Source organism: Erithacus rubecula, assembly GCF_903797595.1.
Source record: "Erithacus rubecula genome assembly, chromosome: 8".
Taxonomy (NCBI): Eukaryota; Metazoa; Chordata; class Aves; order Passeriformes; family Muscicapidae; genus Erithacus; species Erithacus rubecula.
In genome coordinates, this window is record NC_136659.1 from 33,230,322 (window position 1) to 33,256,513 (window position 26,192).

Here is a 26,192-nt window from a genome sequence, read left to right on the forward strand (position 1 = left end):
TTTCTCATCTCTGCTTAGATAAATTTCAATACTTCTTTCTTCTTTTTTCCTTAACAGCTATCTTTCTTTAAGCCTACTTCAAGACGCTATAAAATTCTTCTAGAAGCAAGAGCCTTTCCATCTGACCATGTAAGAAATTAATATTTTACCATATTTGTATTATTAATCATATTTTCCCTAAGAATATCAGTAGTATGATTTGAATATTTATTAGCTCATCTTGTCCAAGTAACATTACAATAAAAGAATATGTCAGATTTTTTTTGAGCTTAGCATATTTCACAGATCGTAGCTTTATTCCTTTTGTTCAAGTAAGAAGTGTTGCATGAGGAAAAGATTGAATGGGTGCATTGATTTATTAGTCATTTTAAAGACATTGAGCAAACTACTGGCCTAAATCAACTAAAGTTGTAAATGTTTTATTAATTCTTGTTGCTGTTTTACTTTATGAAACCAAATCAATACAAACTCACAACATTAACACTTATATATCCCCAGACAGAGATGGAAATGTTTGTTCTTGGCACTTTAGATTACTAGTTCAAACATAATTTGTCTGCTATAAAATAAGAGACAATAGCCTGTGCATCAGAGCTTTGAGCAAATTAATCTTTGGGTTTGTGGGCCACTGATGCTTTATCATCAGCACTGTAAAGTCCTGGAAATTGATAAGAAATTTGATCTCTAAGGTGCAATAAAAGTGACTCCAGTTACTACTAACAGCTTTATTTGTAATGAAGATGCTGGCACAGATCTGTACACCTCAAATGGCTTTTATTCTAAGTAATGTTGAGATTAATCCCACATTTGTTCCACGTGCACTTGTACATTTACACTCCATCCTCTTAAATTTCTATGGCACTTCAGTCATAATCTCTGCAACTGCTGTCACTTCAGTTCCTGTCGTGAAGTTTTAAACTCTTTTATACTTTTATTTGATGATTGTTATTTGATCTCCAGGACCATTATTTATCAATAAAATTGTCAGATAGGATTTTTAAAGTAGCTTGAGAGTTTAAAGCTCTTATTTCCCTCCTGTTGTGCTGGAAATAGAAGAGGTGAGAATGTCACAGGGCAGGATGTGTGTGCTGGCCAAACCTTGTTTGTGTTGGTAGCAGGGTGTGTGGGTACTCAGGGCTCCTGGAGAAGGGATGCTCAGTTCTCCTTGGCTGCTACCCCTGCAGGCTTGGCTTTCTGGCCTCTGGTGAAGTGCATCCATCACATCACAGAACCATGGGATGGTTTAGGTTGGAAAGTACTTCAAGATCATCGTGTTCCCACACCCCTGCCATGGGCAGGGATGACACCCCCTGATCAGGCTGCTCAGGGCCCCATCCCCACCCTCATTCTGCTCCATGGATTTATCCTGTGGGATGCAGGCTTTGGCTTTGTCCTTGCAGTCTCTCTCAAGAATTAAATGCAGATATTTTTCAGTCCAAAGGAAATCTGTGAATTTCTCAGTGGAGTCGGATTATGCTTTCAAGCATTACTTATAGTGAAAAGCAAGGCATCTGAGCACCTTTCTCAAGTTCTGATGTGTTTGTCCTTTTTTCCCTTGTCATTGTTTATCATGCATTTGTGTTAATGTTGTCTGCATGGAATTCTCTTGCAGTATGCTGTGGAGTCCCAGCTCCGACTGCATGGGCTGGATGTGGAGAAAAGCATGCTCCTGCTGCAGCCACAGCAGGTTGGTGAGGAATCTGCCCCTTCTGCTTGCTGCAGGCATATATTCTCAAATATTCTACTGTAAAATTTGTAATCTGTGTTTATTATAACATAGATCAAATTTGTCAAACATAAACAAAAATGTTTCAGCATATATTTTGACATTAAACCCCATTTTATAATTGCTGATTCAATAGCTAGTTTTTCTGGAAGAGCAAGAACAAAAAATCTATTTTCTCTATTTTTCCTGCTTCAAAAAAAAAACCCAAAAAACTGGCAGCATCCTGAGTCACCTGCAAAATATAGTAACACATTGAGAATGCCCAATGCCCTTTGAATGTCCTGAGGTAAGAGATTGCCATAACACGAGCACCACTGTGTCTGCATCAGCACGGGCTGAGGGAAAGGTCTGCTCTGGGTAATATGCAATTCAGATTAATTTGAAAGGCTGCCTCGCTTCACTTCTGCAGCATTAAGAACTTTGTCACCTAACTATAAACCAAGGGTGACCTTTTGCTTCTGAAATCTGAGTCATCTTGTGAGTAAAGAGCCCACTCCTGAACGCTTGATAGATTTGCAGAGATTGTTGAGATAATAACAGTCCCTTGCAATTCAACCATCTTGCCCAAGCTTTTTTCAGTAACAAGTCTAATTTAATTCTAGGTTTTCACTGCCTAATTGATCCCTAGGTGGTGGTATGTTTTACAAGATCCCTTGCTAGGAAGACAGGAGGAGGATGGGGCAGTAATTTTCCTGTAAAGAATCAAAAATGAGGTTGATTTTTTTTTTCCTTGTGGCTGAAATTCTTCCATATTTAATGACCACAGGTTTGGGGATTTTTGTACTTTTGATGATGTGAGACATTGTTTTTGAAATATGAATATGGCAGGTTTATAATAGCTTCCTGTGGGATACCAAGTTTATCAGAAAAGTACAGACTGAAACTGATAGACAACTTTCAAATCTTGTGGGTGTCACAAATTTCAGATGTCACTTAAAAATCATTAGATATTCTGTCTGTACCAGGAATTTTGGAATTTTTGAATTCTGTAAATTAAAACTGTCAAAAATATTAAAGAGCATGAAGCATGTTAGAGTATGAAGTGAATAGACTTTTTATAATAGGCACCTACAAGATTCACTTACTAGTGATTATTTTTTTGAGGTTACTTGCTCATAAGCTACTTCATAGCACTATATTTGTATATCATTTCCAAGATAAGGGTTTGCTTTTAATCTCCTTGTGGAAGCAGCCTGGATCATGGCAAAATATAGATTGTGAAATAAGGAATGGCAATGAAATTACTGCCAGAGCTGATGCAAAATGTGTGCTTTAACTTTGTTTTAGGGGGAGGAAACCTTGAGGACTGAAGATATCCTGTCAGTAATTGAGAAGGAAGGGGACTCCATTGCTGTCATTCTGTTCAGTGGGGTGCAGTATTACACAGGACAGTTGTTTGACATCCCCAGAATAACAAAGGTTGGCCAAAAAAAGGTAGGACTGCTCCAGATGTATCCTTTTCATGCCAATTTGAAATCAGCTTTCTCTGTGAAACATTTTAATGTCAGTTGTTCTGGGCTTTTTTGTGGAACAAAACACAGAAATTTGTAGGTCTCTGGTAAAATGTGAAAGCACTCTGTGCCAAGACCCTTTGGGGACTGTGTGCTGCAGGAAGAAATGGCCCTGTGGGAGCAATCTTTCAGGCAGATGAATGTTAAACTATTTGGAAAAGGTAATTCATGACTATTAACTTTGACATGGCTTTTCTCGAAGGGTAGAATACCAAGAGCCTCAGTGAAGGAGGAGGAGGAGGCAGTCACATCTCTAATCTGTCTTTGAAAGTTAGTTTGTGTAAGATTTCTGAGCTTTCTCGACAGACTTTCATGATTTTCCTCCTTTCCTGTATCTGTGGCAGGTTTTTCCCCCCTTGAGCAGGGAGGTGAGCTCCCCACGGAGCCAGCACTGCTCAGACTCCACTGGTGGGTTTTTCAGAGACAGGCACAATGTGGAGCCCATCAACATCACAGGATGAGAGTGCCATAGTGATGACTCAGCCTTCAGAGCTTGCAGGCAGTGTGTTCTGTGGACATGACTCTTTAACCATCTCAACTGCCTTAGGAATCCAGGAGAAAATAGTTTTTAATTAAGTTGTCTTATCAACAGGAGGTCACCAGCCTTTCCATGGTGGCAGCCTTTTACTGGATGCACCTTATCTCATGCAAGATTAAACCACTGAAGGGTAAACTCATTTAGTATAACTGGGTTTTTGGCAAACCAGCTAACTCTTTGTATTTAATGGTTTAACTCCCTGGAGAGATTCCTGCCTCACAGCACACTATACATCTTCTGTAGCAGCAGGTTTGGCAGTGGAATTTTTTCTGGACGTCAGGGCGTAAGTTATGCTGACTGCAAGTGATGGTAAAGTCCCCCCTGGGAGAGCAGAGCAGGTGTGAGAGCTGGTGCAGGGCCCGTGGGATATAAAAAGGGAATGTTCTCACAGAGCAGCACCTGGTGTTAAAACCCACTGTTAAAAACAGTGCAAAACAAAACTAACTTCTGACATGGATGTAGAAAAGCAGGATGAAAAGGAATGTGGGGAGTCAGCTGCAGGAGAAGTGGATGTGTGTAGGAGCTCCAAAAACAACACTGCTTTTGGTTTCCTGGAGTGTCTGCCAGCACTTTGCTGACCACAAAAAATCACAACTCCACAGTGCTGGAATGTTAGAAAGGGAAGACAGGTCATTAGCAGGATGATGCCACCCACTGCTCTACTCTCTCCTGGTGGCAGCAGAGCTTTCCTTCAGCTGCCAACACCTACATATCTTCAGTGCTGCTTCCCAGAAAGCTGCTCTGTGATGTGTCTGAAAGGTGTCTGAGAAAGAGAGAGAGAAACCTTTCTTCCTTTCCATAAAGATGAACAAACCAGGAAAAACCTATCGCTTTACCACCTCTCCAAAGATGCTTTCTGGACTGTGGGCTGCAGACTTGGATATGTGGAAGAGAAGCAGTTTCATTGATAGCTCTAAACTGCCCCAAAGTGGTGTTCTGGGAGAGAATAGTCACTCACAGTTTATTACATGGAGTGGAAATGATGGATTTGATGTTTATAAAATCTGCAGAGATAACCAAGACTTGGTGGAAAAACTCTGAAATGTCTGCAAGGCAGTGAAAATAACAATAATATTAACTCAGGGGTATAGGCTTCCACAGGGATGCACACAAAAAACACCACACACTTTACCCAGAGACTGTATCATGTTCCTGAAGAGGAAAGCAATTTGTGACAGCAATTCAGCATTCCAGCAGGAGCAGGTAGATGTCAAAGGCCTGCTTCCATCTGAATGCCTGTTAGAAATGACATAATGTAGACATGAAGCTCTTCTTCCACAGATTTTTCAAGAGAGAGGAAAAAAAAAAAACCCACCAAATTGAATTTCTAGTATCTTTGTGCTTCGAGTGTGCAGGATTGAGATCCAGGTAGATTCATGGACTAAAATGTCATTAGTATACTGAAAAAGCAAAATTAATTCAACCTGAAGAACTGTTTGAGTACCCTTAAGGCTTGAAAAGCATGAGCCAGCCGTGTTTTTATTTCCCTCCTGTCAGATACACTCAGCTCAATGTCCTTACAGATTCTGCCCTGGGGTTAAGTGATGTTTATATGTTTATACAACCCCTCCATGCAACAAACTGTTACACCGCACTTCAACATCTGCGTATGACAAATATTTACTTGAACAGCCACAAAATCGTTGATTCATGAAAAGTTTCTGTTGGTAAGAAGCATTTCTGCACCCTGCTGCTTATCTTGGACTCAGGGCTTCTGGTTATCAAAATGCCTGAAGTGTGGGGTTTTCAAAATTGCTTCCTCTCCTCTTTTCCCAGGCAACAGCCCGGGTTAGGAACTCTGTTGGGTTAGAGGAAAACAAAATGTTTCTATGAGTTTAATTGAATTTACAGCCCGTATCTCCTTTAAGAGCTTCTGCACCTGATGAATCCAGCATTGTCTTCTAGTCAGCATACTGTCACAGATAGGCTGAAAGTGCTTTTAAAAGCAGATAAGACTGAAAAGTCATGTTTGTAGCAAAAATGCAACATTGTCCTTCCCAGGGATGAAGGGTGGTGAATGACCCTGCACTCCTGAACAGAAAATAGGTTGGGGAGATCTGACAAGCAAATGAGTCAGAAGGGGAAAATACAAGGTGAAAATGTCATTTGAGAAGAAGAGAGGGGAAAAAAAATCACTTGTCAGCCAGTATGTCAGAGAGAAAAGTCATACACAGATGGTCTTAATAATTCTTTTAATGTACAATTGAAATAAAGTCCCACAGTGTTGTGCCCTATCAGGGCTTGGCTAGAGATTTGAGCTGTGAGCTCTGGAGGCCTGGAAAATGTCCTAGGATTCTTGAGGTCAATCATTTATGAATTAAGTTACTGATTTCCTTTTACATTTTTTAAGCCAATTTCCTAAGTTCTCTGCGTACATTAAGATTCCTCCCAGAGTGAAAGCTCTGCACATAGACAGCTTCATTAAGTCATTAAATATTAAATGAACTAAATTAAGCTTGAAAAATTACCTCAGGCTATTTTTCCATCTAAGGTCTCTCAGATAAATCGAAATTACTACGTATTGTGCAAGAGACTCATCAGCAGGCTGAGGAGGATGTAACAGTTTTCCTTGTATCATACTTTCAAGCTTGCTCTAGAGGATGGAGGAGGCTGAGTTGTTTTATTCTTCTACAAGTGAAGAAATGGCTGACTTTTAGGAGACTCTACCTTTCAAACACAATTTTCATTTCATAAGTTACATTGTACTTTCCACTGACTCCGTACCGTTATGTAAAATATTTTAATCTCTTGAGTCCCAGTAGGAAGAGCTTTAAGATCCTTCATCTTCATTTCTTTTCCTGTCTCACTTTCTAAATGTCCCAGCTTTGCTGGCATGAAGCTGTCATTTCTCTCCCTCTCTCCAAATGTCATTGTCCATGCTGAGTTGTTACCTGCTGGTTATCAGCAGCTACCCAGACACTTTGCAGAAATGACTTTTAGATGTCAGAATAAAACGGTAGAGGCAGGGGAGAGCACATGTCCTGTCCTTTGCCCGGAGCAGATGGAGAGCTCTGCTTCCCGCCCAGTCTGGGGAAGCGCCGTTCCCACGCAGTCCTGGTTCTGCGTGGCTTGTGCAGGGAGAGCTGCTTCAGTTTGTTTTACTTTTTCCATGCAATCTGTGTGGCTAAACATTTGCTGTTTGTGTGACTCAAGTGCCAGACACCTCCCTGGGAAAGCGAACCAGCACAACCCATCTTGCAGATGACGGCTCGAACAAACTGGTGCGGGTGGGCGTTTCTGAGAGGATGCAGGAGCCCTGCCAGCACCGAACCCAAATTTCCAGGCTGTGCCTCAATACTGCTAAACTGTGCCCAGTAGGGTCTGCCAACCAGTGGCAAAGTGCTGGGCAGCAGCTAAGGGAGTGCAGGAGGATGATCTGTGGGTGTTATGTCAATGACCTTCCTTTCTCTGGGCTCTGAGCCTGCTGTGGGTTCAAGCTGATCTATTGCAGCCAGTCAGTGCCCAAAAAGTTTGTCCATATCAAACATTGTGTGGATGTGGTTATGGAGCTTGATCACTTTCAGGGTTTCCAACCTGCCACTGTCCCAAGAGGTCTCCTCCTACCTCTCATCTACTGTATTTTCATAATTTGATATTGTGTGGTTGAACATACATTTTATGCAGTATGCAATGTACTGACAGGGAAAGGACAACTGGTTTTGGCACATGATTTATAGAATTAAATTTCTTACATGCTTTTTCTTTATGAGCAACTTCTTTTTTTAAATATGTTTCAGTTTTGTTAATGTACAGCCAGACACACACATTCTGCAAAACTCTCATTGTGTTATTCCTGCTTTCCAGTGAATCTGTCATAGAATTGCTTCCAAAAGTTTGTGTGGGATGTATGTACCTGTTAAGGTTTAGATCCAGTCAACTGAAATTTTGAAGTTAATGCCTTAAAACCCTACAAGAACCTACTCATTCACTGGCAATTGGCTTTAGTGTGCTGTGGCTTATTTCTGTGATCCAAAGGTGTTTTATTCCTGAATTGAGAGCATTCCCATTGGAGTTCAGTGTGCTCTTGCCTGTCTGCTTTAGCTTCACCATTTCAGTTGATTTGTCTTAACTCAGTTCTGTGTGTCCCTGTGAAATCAAGCCACCATGGCTATTTATTGGGACTCTAGTTCCAACATTTAGACCATGCAAATGCTCTGGCTGTGAGTTTTCTTCCCGTCGTTTTGGAGCAACTTTTCCAGCTGATAACTCCACAAACGTCTCCATTAGAATTAACGTGTCACATCTTCTTAAAATGCTGCTCCATACAAATTGTTATCTAGTTTATACAGAAGATTAAATATACCAAAGTACTGCTTAAATAATTTAGCTAAGACTCCCTCCATGCAAGAAACAGCAGGAGATTCTTAAAAAAAACCCTTTTGTTTTATTATTGGACGTTGATTTTTCTGAAGCCTGTGCTCTCACTCTTATTCCTACCCTGCTGCTTTGCAAGCAAGCTGTTTGTGTTTTAAAAGCAAAATGTAAAATAGCATTCAATTTGTAGTCCAAGCACAAAAAGCAGTTTTATTTCTATGCTCTTAAATAAATAGCAAAGCTTAGAATAACTTTTTAGTTTAAAAATGCTGCCATCCAGTGGTTATTTCGTGAGTAAAACTATTACTTTTAGATCTAGAAGTCTCTCGTCCTTAGATGTTGGGTGCCCCCCCGCCTTTTTCTCAGTGTCCTGTGCAAATTGTGGTTATGGCAAATACAAGATTTTTCACAGAGAAATTACAGAATCTTTCTTTTTAAGGCAAGTACAAAAGTTCTTGAAGATCAAGGCATTGCATCAGCTGCTGTCTCATCCATTTAGATTCCCAAAGAGCAAAGTCCTCCTTGTTTAAATACCAGGGACACCTTGAGCAGGAATTTATATCAGAATGTAGTTGTTCATGGGTAACTGGCATCATTATGGCTGTTACTGTCCCTGCCTGGGGTTTGTTGTGCCATACAAGTGTTTGTATTTATACATTTGTTCTCAATACTCATTTCAAGTGATTCCACTTCACTGCACAATCAAACCCTCAGCAGTATAAATCCTATGCAAGCATCCTTGAAGACAAATCACAGAACAATTGGTGATTTTTTACGAGTATCTGTAGTGTAGAAAACTTGTTTCTAATAATGCCTCAGAACAGATGGGACAGGACAGATTAATCATAGAAGGGTTTGGGTTGAAAGGGAGCTTAAGGATTGTCTTGTTCTATGCCCCTGCCACGGTCAGGGACACCTTCCACTATCCCAGGTTGCTCCAAGCCCCACCCAACCTGATCTTGGACACTTCCAGCAATGGAGCAGCCACATTTTCTCTGAGTGACTGCTTTCAATGTCTCACCACCCTCACAGAAAAATCTTTCTTCCTAACATCTAACCTAAATCTCTCCTCTTTGAGTTGAAATCCATTCCCACTTATCCTATCACTCTCTGCTTCTGTAAAAAGTCTCTAGGTAGCCTGCACATACTGAGAGCAAGTTAAGCTCTGAAGGAGTTCTTTTCAAGATAATTTCACAGTGATTATTATCTTAATAAGTAACCTAATAATCATCTCTTTCCTGCAGGGATGCCTCGTCGGGTTCGACCTGGCTCACACTGTTGGGAACGTAGAGCTTCATTTGCATGACTGGGGAGTGGATTTTGCCTGCTGGTGCTCCTACAAGGTGAAACAGATTCATTGTTGGAAACCATTTTCCATAATGTCACTTATGTCACGGGTCAGCAAACATGTCAGGTGAATGACAGCTGCACCTGAGCTGCTGAGCAAGACTTGGCTGAATCTTTAAATTCACAACAGAGAGATGGACACTGACTTTAATTGCGCCTTTGTTATGAGTGGCTCCAAAAAGTAATAGTGGCAGTGACCTACAAGGTCTTGTGGATGTGAGATGGATACTGGTGGTGGTTAAACATCTGCCCTATGGACGTGGGATCAGGGGCTCTTCTCTTACTTCTCACACCAAGGTCTCACAGCTATAACATTTTATGAAGTGGTCCCTAAATAAGAGAATATTCTTGTCTAAACTTCAATAATTTCCTATCACAGATCAAGGTATCTTTAGTTCCTTTGACTCCTAGTGAGATTAAAACTCGACAGACATAGATGAATTGTTTGATGACTTTGCTATATATAATATACACATATAGCAAAGATATATTGAACTGTTTCAGATGTACTTCAATCTTCTGGCCTGTTAGACTTCAAGTACCATATGTAAGCCAAGAGAGATGCTTTTAAAACTAATCTGAAAAATATATCTGCTTTTAGCTCCATCAGCACATTGTGACAAATGTTAAGATCTCCATCTAGAAACCACTTGAAATGTAAAAATTGGTTTGTTTTATAGGTCAGGGTGAAGGAAGTGATGCTTTACAGATAATGAGCACGAATGTACATGTTGATTTATTCTTTGCAGTATTTAAATTCTGGAGCAGGCGGCCTTGCTGGTGCCTACATTCATGAAAAGCATTCCAAGAGCATTAAACCAGCGTAAGTATTTTTATAATAATAAATTCCCAAGTAAAAGGTGCTGTGAAGTTTAAATGGGAAAGAACTTTCCCTTTGAATTGAGATCTGAAAGTGAAATTCTGTTGATTCCTAGCCATAGAATATGGGCATGTGCATCTATGCATAAAGAAGCAGAAGAAAATTCCTGTTTCAAGAAGAACCCATTGAGCTGATATTTGTTACTGGTTTATTGCTTCAATGGAAAGGGTAGTAAATATTTAGACAATTTGGTTATCTGATTTTCTTACTTCAGATGGGTTGTTTTACAGTAACTTTAGTAAATGTTGAAATTACTAATGCACATGCTCACATCTAGAATGCATTTCCTCCTTTAAGTCTATCAGTTCTTAACTAAATAGAACCATTAAAGAGAGTGTTGATAATATTAAATACAAGCATCCTAAATCACATCTATGAGGCTGCTTAATATAAAGAGAATATTTAACATCTTCCTTTAAAAATGGATTTTAAATAATCATTGAAGTCTTTGGTTGTTGAACAAAATCAAAGACAGTTTCTCCACTGTGCCTAATAGCTCTTTAGTAGTGGCATGTTTTCATTAAAATTGTATCCACTGATAAAGCTAGGAAGTATTACATGGAGATCTGTTCTGAAAAACTGTATAATCCATGGAAAGCTGAGCTATCAGCTGAGGTTAGCTGCATTAACAAAAATACCTGTTATTTAAGCCATTTTATGGCTATATCTATGTCTATTAAGAACAGTGGGATAAATACTTTTAATGCACTGACAAATGTAAACATTTTTGGCTAGAATGCTTGGAGAAATTGCTGGCACTTCCTTTTATTTTTGCTTGAAGAACGCAAACTAAATTAGTTTTTGGAGACAAATAATATTGTAATAAGCAGCTTTGCTGCACTATGTGCTGGTTTCAGACTGTCTAGACTCCCAGGAGATAACAAAATAACGCTGATAAGTTCTTCTCAGCCACCCATAGCAGAAAACTCATTAGGATGACATATGACCTGTTGTGAGCTGATTCCAACCTTATATGTGAACATACTGGATGTCTGGATGTTTCTTCTGGAAAGGTTTATTCCTGCTCCCCTCTTGCCAGGTGCAGGCATTGCTCCCAAGGCCACACCTGGTTGTGTAGCTGGATCCTGGATCCTGGTTGTGGGGAGCTGGGAAGATGCTGAACAGTGAAAAAAATGTGAAAAATTACAGAATAGCTATAGGGGGAATTAATAAAATGACAAGGACTTTCAGTCTTTTTTGCCCCTTGATGACATTTTGGAACTTTTCTGAGGGTACTAGCTTGGTATTGTAGGTAAGAGAGAAGATTAGTTTTTTCCTGAACCAGCTCCTTCATACATAGCCATTAATTTGTGTATTGAATCTGGATACTGAATATCTTAAATGAAATTACCTATATGGAATAAGCTTTTCCAGCCTGGGGACAATTTAAGGATATGATTCCAAACTTCCTGCACCGACTCTCTGCATTATTTAATCATAGTTATTTAATATTTCCCGAGATTTGATAATCACTAATAAAATTGTTTGTAGTCCCTATGCCCGGGTTGCACTACTTTTCTTTCTTTCCTGCATCAACCAGCTATTTCAGGTCTCCAAATAAGGCACTGAGACAAAGGAGAATTTGTCTATGTCAAAGTATTCAATTGTACAGCTGATTTAAATGCAGAGCAATTTGCTGTGTGTTGTACAATCAAACAGAGTGGGATTTAACTGCTCGGGAAGTCGCTGCAGCTGCAGAGGCTCCGGCTCATCTGAGCCAAGGATGACACCCAGTGGCCACACGAATTCAGTCACAAACAGAGGCACCAGCCACTTGTTCCTTTGCACCTCAGCCCACACATAAGCAGGGAATTAAATTCCAATCCAGCTGACAGCTTTTTGCCTTTTTGAGCTGTCTGAAATACTGTTCTAACTCACGGATGGTTTTAGGTGAGTCACTTTTTACCCACCTTTATAATTTTTTTGTAATTTATCTCATCCTTCATATTTCCTGCAAGTTATCGACTAGGTAGTTATTTTTTATGGAAATAATCTATTGTGTCTTAATGGGAAAATGTATGTTCTGACTGTAATTCAGAGAGGCAGAACATTTGTCTTTTACTGTCCGAGGCTGGGACAAAAAGGACTTACTGAAAATAAAAGAGTTCAATCCAAAATTTCGTTTTTAAATCCCTGAAGCCCATCTACTGCACATCACCAAAGGAATTGAGGTATTTTGATTTAATTTCTCTTAATTTTATGAGTATACTTCGTTTTTTGCCCAGTTTAAGAAACTGGGTTCCTCTCCAGCTGCTCCTTCCAACGACAAAACATTTATTTGCTGCTTTCTTTAAAATGCAACTTGAGAAAGAGTTGTTTGAAGTATTTAAAGTATTTAATACCATCACTACATGAGGCCATGCCAGAGCTGTTTTCTGCTTTGGGGCTGCCTTACTGTAAACCTCCAAAACCCAAACCTGATGTTAATCATTAATACCTGGGCATGTCCCAGCAGACAAAAGTCAAACCAGTCCCACTCTTCTTCATGGAAGTGCAAGCTTCCCACAAGAGTTATAAAGTTGATAATTCAGTATTTTGGAAGGAATTTATGGCTGAGGCAGGGCTTGATCTTTAGATGAGATGGAAGCTGAGGGTGACACAGTCTCTTGTGTCCTGCTGCTTTTTTGTGTCATTGCAAATGCCATCCTGCAGTCCTGCAAACACCTTGGCTTAGCTTGGGATGGCTCTCTAATTCACTGCAGGGGCCATGGGTCTAAAAGTGACACGTTGTAACCAGCCCAATTAACATCTCTACCCAAGCATGTGGGGTAGTCCTTTGCTAGTCCCCATCTTTCTCCTTAGAGCAGTAAAACTGAATCAATCTGACATATATGGGTCTGATCTATCCCCATTCTCCCATGATCTCACCTCCTTTGAAGTCTCTCTTAATACTCAAATAGCTTTTTTAATACCTGCTCTATATATCACAATGCAATATATTCCTGGCTAATTGCGTGAGAGTGATTTCTTTATGTGAAGGTTTCAAAAAAAAAAAAAAAAAAAAAAAAAACAGAAAAAAAAAAGGACCTGGAGAGAGCAGATCTATGAAATACTACTGAAACCACTGGGTCAATGCAGGCTGAGCCTGTGCCACCAGGTTTCCATGTAAGTGCTGCAGAAGGGAGGTTTCCAACACAGAGAGAGCACTGAAGTGACCTACTAATACTGACATTTTGCTTGTCTAGCTGTTTGAGCTCCAGAAAAATTCTCATTTTGATTTTTGAAATTTTTTTCTCCCTCCATAATTCTCCATTTATAAAAAGGATGACTTGAATTACCAAGCAGTTTAGCTGTAACAAAATGTGAAAGTTTGTGAGCACCTGGGGGAGAAGATGCTTGAGTCAGGTGTTCCCAGCAGGTGTTTGCAGGTGTAGATGAACACCAGGCTCAGCTGAGCTGCCAGGTGGTGAAAGAGACAGGAGGAGACAAATTTGCAGAGCCCTGAGACAGCAAACTAAGTAAAAGTAAGGCACAATTTAAACAGATGAAAGGGAAATAAATGTATGTAAAGCAGCCAGGAAAATAATAGATAAACCCTGGCAGAGGATTAAATGAAAACTGTGCAGTGTTTATAATAAAGGGATTTATCAAGACTTTAGCCCACAATAGCAGCAGGTAGTGTTCAAAAGTGAAAAGTTTTTGTGATATGAAGAAATGCCGCATGTGCAGGAAGCAGCTGATGTCCAAAGAATGTGTTGGCTTTTACCATAGGATAAAAATAGGTTTAATAGAGTAAGAAGCAAAAAGATAATGATTCCATATTAGCTTTGACGAACAGAAGGCATCTTCAGCTAAATTCTTCACAGACAAGGTGAGATATCAGCTATTTTTCTCACACCACTTCCCCTTTTGGTGTTTTGAAATGAAAATGCCAGAGCACAAATAGCTTCCTGCTACTTCTTTATAGAGACCTGCACAGCTTTTTTTTCGTATGTGAGCTCTAATCCTGGTGTCAGATAAACAGAAATATGCTACTCCAGCTCCTTATACTTTCTCCTCCCATGTTTCCCAGGTTCTCTTGAGCCCCATCCTGCTCCAGTGCAAACCTTCTCTCTCCAGAAACTGTTTTTCAAGAGGTTACTCTACACCTTATAAGACTGGTAGCTCCTGCTGAGTTTTTCTTTGCTCATTTTCTTGATTTATTGGGAGATATCACATTAGTCCTTTTTTTAAATTAAATTTAAATTTTAAAATAAAGAGTTGAATCTTCTGTAAAACTGCTGAAAATAATGTAACTTTGGAGAAACGTGAGGTGGAAGCAAAGGACAGTCATAAAAGGATTTGGAAGGTTGTTTTATATCTACTTTACTGGAAAGAACTAACTCTGATCTTGTTTAGAATGCTTCTAGGAATCATGAGATTATAGAATGATTTAGAATGGGAGGGACCATTAAGCTCATCTCATTCCACCCCCTGCCATGGGTAGGGGCTCCTTCCACTATCCCAGGTTGCTCCAAGCTCTGTCCAAAGTGGTCTTGGACACTTCCAGGCATAGAGCAGCCACAGCTTCTCTGGGCACCCTGTGCTAGGGTCTCCCCATCCTCACAGAGAAGAATTTCCTTACTCAGATTGAGTCTTCTACTCAGACTTTACTCATATAATAGGCTAAGATGGTCCAATTCTCACAGACCCCTTGAATTTGTCCCCTCTGAGTATCTCAGGAAGCTTTATCAGAACAGAGCTCATGTCCTGGTCAAGGAGAGGATCTGGAGAAGCAGGAGACTGGTAGGCAAGCTGTGCTGGATGCAGCCAGGTGGGACAGTCATTGGTGACAGATGGCAGTGAACATGCTGCTATTTCCAGAAGGGCTCTCACTGGTGCTGCTGGACTCAGACTGTGCAATAATGTAAATAAACTACTCGTGCAGTGAGCACGTGTCCCCTGAGTGCATGGAGTATCCTGTGCTAAGGTAGAAATGAACTGTTGCTTTGCCAAGGAGATGAGAGCAATTTAGCTCCTTGAGCTAATTTAGAAACCAAAAGTTAAAACCTCCCTTGGGAAGAGACTGTTTAGGAATAAAGCTATCGGCTAATTAGGCTTAATTGCATTGTCTTGGGACAAGTGATTTATTAGGCCAATCTAGACCCATGATGGGCCTGCAGGGGTGTGTTCTCAGATTCACCAACTGCATGGCAAATATCCAAGAGCATTTTTTAACTTTGGAGTGAGTCTCTGGGAGAAAAAACGAGAGAGGTTAATGTGCACTCACATCATCTATTCCCATTCTTACTTCTTTGGCTTCTTTTATGTGGCTCCCATGATTGTCTCTTGTTCTCTGTCAAGCATTTTCTCTCTCTCTTTTCCTTCAAATCCTTCCTTGTAATTAAGCTGCATCTTTAAGCAATCTCACCTCTTTTCTCATGATAAATATCCTTCTTGTTCTTTCCTTCCTGAAGGTTTTCCCCTTTGTTTTTTCATCCTTGCCCTGGTTGGATTTTGAAGTCATTCTAAAGGTTGTGTGTGTGAACTCAGCACCACCTATGGGATAATTGGGGTGAGTGTGGGAGAAACATGCTGCACATTCCCTGAGTGCACTCCCATGCACTTCTCCTCCTGGATCATGCTGAAGGGACATGCCTTATGCTGTGCCATGGTCCTGTCCCACTCCCAGCCTCAGGAATGAGAGGCAGGTGGCTCTGTTCCTTCCACATTTGCTTTCCTGTCTTGCCTTCCCCATCAGATGGTGTAAAACACAACTGCTCCAACACATGAAAAGAACCAACTGGCTTAGCCTGATGGAAAGGTGAGTGTAGCCTGGGGCAACTCTTGCATCCTGTTAACTAGCAAGGAAGGAATCCTGGGGCTCTCCTTGGAGTCTGGATGGTTGCTGTGATTTTCCCTGGCAATTCAAAGGCCGTGTGTTGTTAGCTGCCTGCTCTCTGTGCCTCAGTTCTCCACTTCCAGGCAGGTAGTTTTGAAAGCAGTTTGCTGTGTCTTGATAAGACAAAGGAGCAAGTTTCCTTCCCACTGAATGAATTTGCAGGAATTTAACTCTAGTATTGGTGAGTGCCAGTACCTCTAAGAAAATGGAAAGCAAATCTTCTGTGCCTGCTTTTTTCAATAAGTCACAAAAAGAAGTGTTATTTCTCCTCTTATTCTTATCCAGTCATCTGTGTGTTTCTGTAGCCATCTCACAGAACCCCACTAAATTAGGGAAGGAAGAGTGTATTTTTAATGAAAAAACCTCTAGTAAATCTTCTGCTGTTTCCACTAAGAGCTCGCTTACCTCTGTGCACAAATGTGCTGGAACTAATGCAATTTTGCATCTGGGATTTCCTACTAGATGTTGACTCACTGAAAGTGAGTCAGTTTGATAATTTTTCACTTTTTCTACTTCAGAAATTTTGTAACTTTCTATGAAGCTTCCCTCCAAAGATTCTTAGTTAAACCTATAGTCTGCACATGCCCTTTAAGAATGAGATTTGCTCATCCTTTTTGTATTGCTTCATTAGACCACAGTGGGGAATTGTGTCTTAATTTCTCCTTATAGAATGTGCTTTGAGGTCATGGTATGGCTTGAAATTGCTCTAATCTGAAAGCACCAACAAGAGCCTTTATGCTTTTTTACCATTAATAGCCACCAGTTTTCTCCCCTTTTACATCTCCTGGAATTGTCATCTCCTGCAATTGTCAGATGTGGGTTCAGATGGGATTTTGTGCCTGGGATGTTTCCCAGAACTATTCGTGTCCTGGCCTGGCTGAACACCTCTCTGGCTTTATCTGCAGCTCTGGGGTCACACATAGAGCTCGTGTTGTGATTCATGTCTCAGCCAGCACCCAACTCAAACCACAGGCATTTTCAAAGGTCATTAAAAGGTCATTGCTCTGATTAGGAAAATAATTCTGTCTTGTTACTTTTTTGCTTCTGGATTTGTGCATGGGGGGATTATGAAAGGAGTTTTTATTTGTTTACTACTTGTGCCTGTTTCCACCTGTTCATGGAGTTTCTAGTCCTCATACTCCCTATTTCTCCTGGTTAAAACTTCTTTCCAATGCTCAAGCAAGATAAGGTCTCACCAGGTCAAGATTCATATTTTTCTTTTTGTTTTGTCTCCCTTAATCAAATCTGTTTTATCTTCAAGTCCAGCAAAAGACATCCACAGCCTGCTGTCTTTTATTTCTTACCCATCTCCACATGTCTTTGAATCAGGAGCTTCCTGGAGGCCTTCATGACATATATTGTCTATTCTTGCCCACTCTCTGTAAGCCATCCTTCTCTCACTTTCCATTTGTGAAATATTTACTTTCACACCTCTTTGTCGCTGCTGGTAAATTTTTGCTGTCACAGTGACTACTCCTCATTTTTCACTGGAGTAATTTTCAGTTCTTGCTGGCAGCTGCCTCTTGCTGCCTTCCACTGTGTGGAAACTGCAGGGCAGTTCCTGCTGTAGAGAGCTTCCTTAAGTGTCTGAAGAGTTTCTAGAGAGATGCTGGGAGAAACACAGAATCTTCCCTTTCCTTTTCCTTTGCCTAATTTCTCAGTCAGCATGACATCAATTCACCAATCTAATCACACCAGTGCAACTGTTTTGGGAAATTGTTAGGTTCTTTCTGCCCCATGCCATAAAAATCAGCTGCTCCACGTGAAGAATTATTTATTAGTTCTTTAGCTGTGTACAGATTATTGAGCAAAAATTGAATAGTTTCCTACTGAAGTCTAGTTTTTCAGCATTCCTGTTCTCACTGACAGTTTTCTGAGATGACTTTCGAGCAACCCATTGTGAACTAGTGCAGGGAGATTTTGTCAGTGTGTGTTGAAGGTCAGAGTTTCAGGTACAGTAATTTTCTGACAGGAGAATGAGTGTCTTTATTTTGACACTTCTCACTTGCAGTGAGAAGAGCTTGGAGCTCCTGCAACTGGAGCTGGACCTCATGTCAAGCATAGCATACTTACATTGGACCTCATGTCAAATCTATTTGAGACCCCATAATATTGTTAGTTTATGTGCTACTGAAAATTTGGGCAACTGCAGCCCAATGAAGAAAGGCCCCTATGTCACTTTTTTCTTGTTTCCTCGTGGTGGATGAAATTTAATCTTTTTAGAGATAAACTCTTAAAACAACTCTGAAAGATGCCCATTTCTGTTCTCCCTTAATTATTTCATGTCTTAGACTTCAGCTGAAAAGACTTCATCTGAGTATTCTTCCTTCAGTATCACTTAGTAAATGTTTTGTAACACAACTACTGGATCCTGTGGTAAATTTGCTGGCACCTGAAACTGTGAATTCAATTAGTTCTAGCCACTGCCATAAAAGAAAAATATCTCATCTAATGTGGATTGTTTCTTGTTTCAGGCAAAGAGCAGAGGTGATAACTTACATTTTAGCTAATAAGGATTCTGGTATGATAAAGGTCTTGCATTAATATTGTGATTATTCTTTTCAGAAACAACAAAGATCCAAGGAAGTGCAACTTCCCAGATCGTAAAAATTTTATATTATATTTCAGTCAGATACATTTATTATTTAGAAATCTATCTAGATATCCTCCCTAAAAGATTTATTCAAGGGATTGCAGAGACTGTATAGTGCAGTAAATGCATCATAGTAATCAAAACTATCCAAGTCTCCTTTAAGTCAGAACTCACATTTAAAAGCAGCTCTAGGAGGGATTGTTGCTTTCACTTGTTTAATTTAATCTATTTGAAACAGCCTAGAAAAAATATTATGGAGTTCTTAAAGAATATAACATGCTTTTTTTTTCTTTTTAACACCATAAAATAATTGATATTCAGTACTTTATAAAAATCACTGAGAACTTTATTAATATCTCTATGAGCAAATTGGCTCCCTGCTTGATTTTTAATTTCTGGTGTTAGGCAGAATATTCAATTTCCCCTTACTAAATGTGTGAACATACTGTTGGCTGTATTCCCCCTTTTCATATATCTGATATTTGGCCAGTGAAAGTGTTATATGAGCACTTTGTGATAATAGTTGTTCGTAAGCTGATTTAACAGTTTTTAATTCAGCTTCATTAGCCTTAGGGGGTTTGTTTTTTGTGAAATCTTCTTCTGGGATTTAATTTAGGCTCCCATTTTTCTGCTGTTGGACCATACCCTTCTTTTGCCTGATCATGGCCAATGAAATTATTGTCCCTTCTCGCAAGTGCCTCAGAGGTTTGGTGGAGAGCTCTGTGAGGCTCCAAAGGGCCCTGATTGGATTGGCAGCATTGCAGCCATTCCTCTTCCTCATGCCCTGGCCACAGCAACTTGTTTCCTGCTACAAAAGTGAACTCAATCTCCTTTTGTTTTGACCTGGAGGGGTAATATGGATGGGCATGTTGAAATTGGTGAATTCCCACTTGTGTCGAGCCTAACAGACTAACAAGGTAAAAATCAATCCAAGAAGAGTGTGTGCACCCTCTGTCTTCAAGTAGCCACGAGCTGCAAATCACCTTGTTCTCCACTGACCAAACAGCCCAGGTTTTTCACCCAAGAGCCTCTCTAATTGTGGCAACAGTTTTGTTAAATCACCCACCTCGAAGAATAGAGCTGAGAGCTGCCCAGCTACTTTTGGAAAGAGGGTGATTACTCAAATCTGGAAGTTTCTTAATTCCATGCATTGCAATTGCATAGTTAAGTGTCATTGTTTAAATTATGAGATTGCATTTCAGGATTTGGGTTTTTGCTGTTAAAACTTGCTGCTAGGCAGAAAGTGAGTTTAGCTATTTTTTAATCAAGACAAGCCTCCAAATAGAGGAGAAAAATTGTCTCCCTTTAGATGGTACTGAAAATGCAAGCCTCTTAACAGAAGAAAAATGTCATGCTATTAGCCTCTAATACAATCACATTACTTTGGTCCTTTGACAAAGTAAAGCCTCATTGATATTAAATATGAAAAGTTACTACTTTCACAGTAGCAACTTTTCATAAGGAGTTTTGATTTTTTCTACTGAGTTCTAAGAGACTGACCCATTAATAATATATGGCACTGCTCACAAGTCACATATGCTTAATAATTAGGAAACATTTGTAATGAGTTGAAAAGGGTAAGGAAAGCAGCAGAGTGTGTGCAAGTCCTAAACTACAGAAGTCTGAGGCTAATAATTACCTGGGCTTCAAAAGCTTTTCAAATCCTAACAACAGATCCTACTTAAAATTAACAGGCACTGCACAGAAAAGAATAATGAAACAAGTCCAAGCTTACCATTTGGGATAAAGGATAGCTAAAAAGATATAAGGGAGAAAAAAAAAAAAAAAAAAGTCTTTAAATATAGCTTCTGGCAATCTTGGCAAGGTTTTCTGAAGGAGACTGTGAGAGTTAGGTTCGAAATATTGCTGAAGTCGAAGAGGGGTAGCTGCTATAACTCCCTTAATCCCCTGTGCAAATCCCAGCCCTTATAGATATATACTGTGGGGCTACTCCTTAGCTGACAGCTACTCAGTATGGGAAGAATTTCACCTACACAAGGGGGTTAAAATCATTGAATTCTTGATTTCAGTGATGAAAATGGGAGTTGCTTTTCCGTTATTCTTTGTTTCGATTAAACAGACCCCTCATCATTTCAAACATCATTTGGAAGGTCTTTTCTCCCTTTCAGTGAGCTGTCAGCAGGGAAGCTCTGGGTAGGAGCAGGACCCTGCTGGGATGCTCAGTATGGAGAGGGTGGGGTGGAGTGAGATAACATTGTCCATCCATTTGGGTTTGCTTTGTTTCAGCATAGCTGTAAAATACCATGTGGAATTAAGCAATAGAAATATTGATTTAAATTTTTTTTTTTGTAACCTTATCAGAAATGCCAATTAAGTGATCTAGATCAAGAAAAATCTTAGATTCTGAAAAGAACAGAAACCTAACACTGGCAACAACTCTTGAGGGTGAGGTAATAATTTGGGGAAAGGCTGACAGGAGGAGAAAAAGCCAAGTGACCTCAGCTTTACCTCCACATACCCTTTCCTTGTCTGCATATATATATAAAAAAATCTTGTATAAGATGCTCCAAACAAATCTACCTCTTCATCCCTACATGGTCCTCATTGCTAAATATGTCAGCACATTTTTACAAATATATTCTCATCCCTCACTGCAGAGTTAAGGCAGTTCTGAGCAGAACTCCTAGAGATGAGGGCTTGAGGCATGGAGAGACCAAATGACTCATCAATGATCAGACAAGTCTGTGATAGCAAAGAAAATTGAAACTCCTCAAACTCCAGCCAGTCAGCCAAAAATATGCCATGTAAAGCAACGAGCAGGTTTTTCTGTTTTCTTAGTTGGTGTGTGTATGTCATTCTATTTATTCTGAGTTTTGGCATTAAATTGAAAGAAACACAGTCATGCTCCTGTGCTTGCAATACAATTAATGCCATAGAAATTAAATTAAAACATATAAAAAATGCAATTAGAAAGCTGCAATAAAATTAATGCAGAGTAGAATGCTAAGGGTTGAGCCCAGCTGTTGAGCCAGGTCTGTGCTAATAGGTTGTGCAGAGCTGGTTGTAGATCTGGGTGAGAGTAAGCAGATTTGAGGGGGTGAGAGAACTGTTTCCATGAGTTTGGTTTCTGGGATTGACCTTTGACTGAATGCAGCAGCATTAGGAGATGTTCCTGCCGAGGACCTGAATCCTGGGCAAGTTTCTTCCTGTGTTGCATTACAAGGAGCCCAGGAAACTGGAGGAATGTACCTCAAAAGACTGAATTAAAATTTCAGTTGAGTTGGAGATTCACATATGGATGTAAGACATGTTTAGAAATATTTTTGGGTTACAGGAGCTGGTTGTACCATTTGTTGGTTTGTTTTTTTGTTGTTGTTGTTTGTTCTTTGTTTATTGGGTTTTTGGGTTTTTTTGTTTGTTTGGTTGGTTGTTTGGTTTAGTTTGGGTTTTTTATCCTGGAATTTGAAATATGAATGTTAGGCTTTGGATGTGAACCACCACATTCTCCTAGGCAGAAGGATGATGGTCAAACATGGTCAGATGTGGATTGTTCCTAGCTCCAGGCTGGCTCCAGCCTGCAGGCTTTCTATGTCCTGTTGCAATTTAATTTCTAAGACCTCATGGGTGGTTTTGTCACACGTTTCCTGCTAAGAGAGTGATATTTAAGTCACAATTAACCTCTTTCCTCTAAACTTGTGTCACACTGCACTTGTGCCTGTTGTTTGCCCATCTTAGTTCTTCAGGGTGTCTTGAGACATGGGTGTGCTATTCAACCAGCCAGTTGTGCCATGGACATAAAGAACTGCAAGAAAGTGAACTTAATGATTATTTTTGGCCCTTTCATTCTTTTCCCTGCACAAGGTGCCTTTGCAGGCATGGCATAAGATGTGTCTGGCTCTGTGTAATGAACTTTGGGAGCAGTGACAAGTCTCATTAACTCCTCAGAGCTGATTCTTTCTCTTGACTGGAACAGCAGCACATAAAAATCAAACAAATCTTTGCCAACACCTGGACGCTTTTGCAAAATTAAAGCAATGTGTGAATGAAGAGCTTAGCTGCCACCCAGCAGTTACATCAGTTCCTTTGTGGACACAGCCTGGCCCCAAACTGCCTGCTTATGATTTGGCTTAATCCATTCTTTCATAAACATATCATGCTTTGCTGGTATATGCTCCTAATATAATCTAAATAATGACTATGAAATTTCCAGCTCGCTTTGTGACCTGATAAGGGAGAGGAGACAAACTGCTCCATGCCCAGGGAAGCTGGAAGATGTAAAATCAAGTATTACAAATTTCACACTGTATTCCTGCAGCTTTTCAGCTTGCCTTTCCCTGGATGTGAAATGATTATCTCACACAACATAATGACAGGATACTTCCAACACATTGCCCTGGACTGTAAAAGCTGGGCCACATTAATAGTATTTCCCTGTTTTCCGTATCACTACTCAAGAGTTTCTGTCTCTTTTTCTTGCTTAGAAGGGAAATGAGACCCGTGTTGCTCCAGGCTGTAAATTATAAATGAGTAGCATGATCATCTGTAATGCTGAAGCAAAGGTCAAAGGAATTTTTTTTGTATTTTTCTGTGTTCTTTAACTGGATCTTCTTTGATGTTTACACTGCACATACATCACAATCATTATATCCTGCACTCCTGCATCATTAATGCAACTACAAACGAGATGACTAAAGTTATGAATAACCAGTGCTTCAGTCTAATGCAGACAGATATGAAGGAGGAAAATGAGCTAAATAAAAATACTTATTGAAGGGATTGTTCCCTGGTGTAAGTGTCCTTAAAGAGAGTATGACTAAATAAGAGGATACTGTTCCTTTCTGCAGTCGTTTTCCAGCCCAGCAAACCTTTGTTCATTGATTTGCAAAACAAGAGTACATTTTGGAGGGGGAAAAAAAAGGATTTAAAAATGTAAATAAGCAATGTTTAATTATATTCTTGCTTGTTTTGTGAAACTGCGCTAATATTAGTTTGCTTTAAATTTTATGTGCACGTGTAAAAATTCAGTGCAAAGACTGGAAGCGGCAGAATTCCCTGGGAATGTCTCATTATTGTCAAACTGTGAGGACATAGACAAGGTTGGAAGCAACTTGGTCCAGTGGAAGGTGTCTCTGCCCATGGCAGGATGGAAAGAGATGCTCTTCAAGGTGCCTTCCAGCCCAAACCATTCTATGATGACAATGGTTTTATTTGAGGCATAAAATGGAACAATCTCTTCTAATACAAGTGGGATTGTAAGAATGCTCACCTTGCAGAAAAAGACACAGCTAGTTTGGCACTAATTTGCTCTCATTTTTGGCATGGTTTCTCAATGGATTCCAAAGATGCTTTTGCTCCAGGATAGAGAGATGCTCTCTTTGGAGATGCTCCAGGAGCATCTCTGCTGAGCAGCCTTGGGAGGCTGCTGTGGATACCTGGGACTGACAGCAGGATGCTGCAACCAAAACTATCCATCACTGAGATAACAATTTTGATTAGTGATGTTTTAAAACAAGGGCTCAGTTTGCATAAATTTGCATTTTTTAATTTATAAAGGAACATTTTCTAAATTAGACCTTTATCTCCTTAGACACTGATTTTTTAACACATATCCTATGGGTTTTATCTGCCATGGGAAACACATAACTTGCTAACATATTTAATGTGTTTTTAATCACAAGAACATCATATATGGCTTTTCAGAGCCTTCCACTTTATGTATTTTGCCAAAAGTTATGGATTGGAATTGTGAATCTCTTTAGATCTTGGTGCCTTTGTTTTTGAGGCAGGCACAGTTGAAATGGCGGCTGCAGTTCAAAATGCTCACTTTGCATGCAGAGTAACAACTCTTTAATAAGAAATTTTACTGCAGTAAGTTAATGTGCAGTTTTATTGCCTATTATTTTTAGTGAGCATTTATAAAGCGTTATGTTTGGGGTTTAACACCTTAGCTCTCTCCCATCACAACAGGTTGAAATTTGGCATAGCGGTGGCAACCTTCATTTCAAAATTTTCACAGAAAATTGTAAACAGCAAATCGCTGTAATTTGTGAAGATTTTGTTAATTTCCACACTTTGAAGCCTGTCAACTTAAATGTCAAATAACGTGACATCCATATGGACCATTAGATCAATGAGAGTGTAGGACCAGAGCTGCCTCAAAGTGCACATCCTGCAGTGACACCTCTGAAGTTCTAGAACAGCCAAAAGAGAAAAAATAAAAAAGAGGAAAAGCAAATTGTCAGATTATGGTAAGAAAGGGCAAGACAGCTAAAACTGTCTTAAAAAAAAAAAATCCTTCATTCTGTCATTTGGAAAAGTTTTGAAATTTCACTTTCCAAGTTGCCTCCGTGGTGCTGCAGCTGAGCTCTGGGTGGAAGCCAACTTCAGAATTAGCGAGTTTTGAGCATTCAAAGTGCAACCAGAGACCTTTTCATCAGCCCTGATCTGGGTAATGCTCTGATTGATCTGTATTTTGTCTTTGTTTTCTGGGTGTGGTCCAAGTGGAACAGTGTCTTCTTCTCACAGATTATTAGTCCAGATGTTTTATTTCCTGTGGATTTGTTTTCTGCTTGAAACTTTTGAAATTCATAGAGAATGTGTGCCATTGATATCAATAGATTGTTGCAGGAACATGCAATATTCAGGGTTTACAGTGCAGTGTTGTCTATATATTATAGAGTTCCTGTAAAATATCTGAAATATCTTTTATGATTCGAAGCATCAGTAGCAGAGTCACTTGGGCAGAGGCTCTGTTGTACTTTATTTGGGGTGTACTCATTTTGGCAATGTAATATCTCATTTAAAATGGATGTATATTGCACTATTAATTTTCATGGGTCTCAGAATAATAAAAACATCATGCAGCAATAAAGAAAAAAACGTGCCTTTTCTGTAGACCCTCTGTTTAGATGCAGCTCATAGAAGTAAACATAAAACCTGTGTTGTTATACAGAAATATGAACTACTTTATTTTACACTCTGCAGTATTCATATAACAAGTTTCTAACTCAAATGTGATCTTAATTCTGCAGAGCTCAGATCTTTTAGGCAAACTACAAAATGCTTCTTTATGGAGGGGCCATGACTTTCTTTCCCTGTTTGCTTCCAGGAGTGCTTACCTACTGTGGCCTTAACATATAGATTTTTTTATCACTATAAGTTCTGACAGGCTTCACTCCTAAAATTTTGTTATCTGGCATAGAGAAAACTGAGCAAAGCCTTGGCAGAAATGGTGTCCAGTCCTGTAGAGCTGAGAAGTTCAGGAAAGAGTCTATCATGGTGACATCTTGATATTGTAAAACATTGATACAGGGGAATCTCAAGTAGGATTGGCATTATTAATCACTGATATCACTGTGTGCTGAGTTAAGAAGTGGAGAAGCCAAGGGAGGTGAGGAAAAATTGCCTGATTTTGCAATATTGGTTCTATCTGCAGTGCCCTGGCAGTAGGTGATCCAGTGCATCCAGCTGCTTTAGAAAACTGCCCTCAAACATATTTTCC

At 39.7% G+C, this 26,192-nt stretch overlaps 1 protein-coding gene across 1 annotated transcript in view; it reads left to right on the forward strand.

Annotated features, from left to right (window-relative positions):
- Positions 1-26,192, forward strand: part of KYNU (kynureninase) — a 57,445-nt gene that overhangs the window by 23,605 nt on the left and 7,648 nt on the right. The window contains exons 6-10 of the mRNA XM_079311048.1: positions 58-129; positions 1,613-1,687; positions 3,014-3,160; positions 9,334-9,432; positions 10,186-10,259. Coding sequence (XP_079167174.1) covers positions 58-129; positions 1,613-1,687; positions 3,014-3,160; positions 9,334-9,432; positions 10,186-10,259 — 467 coding nt within the window. The remainder of the gene's footprint in view (positions 1-57; positions 130-1,612; positions 1,688-3,013; positions 3,161-9,333; positions 9,433-10,185; positions 10,260-26,192) is intronic.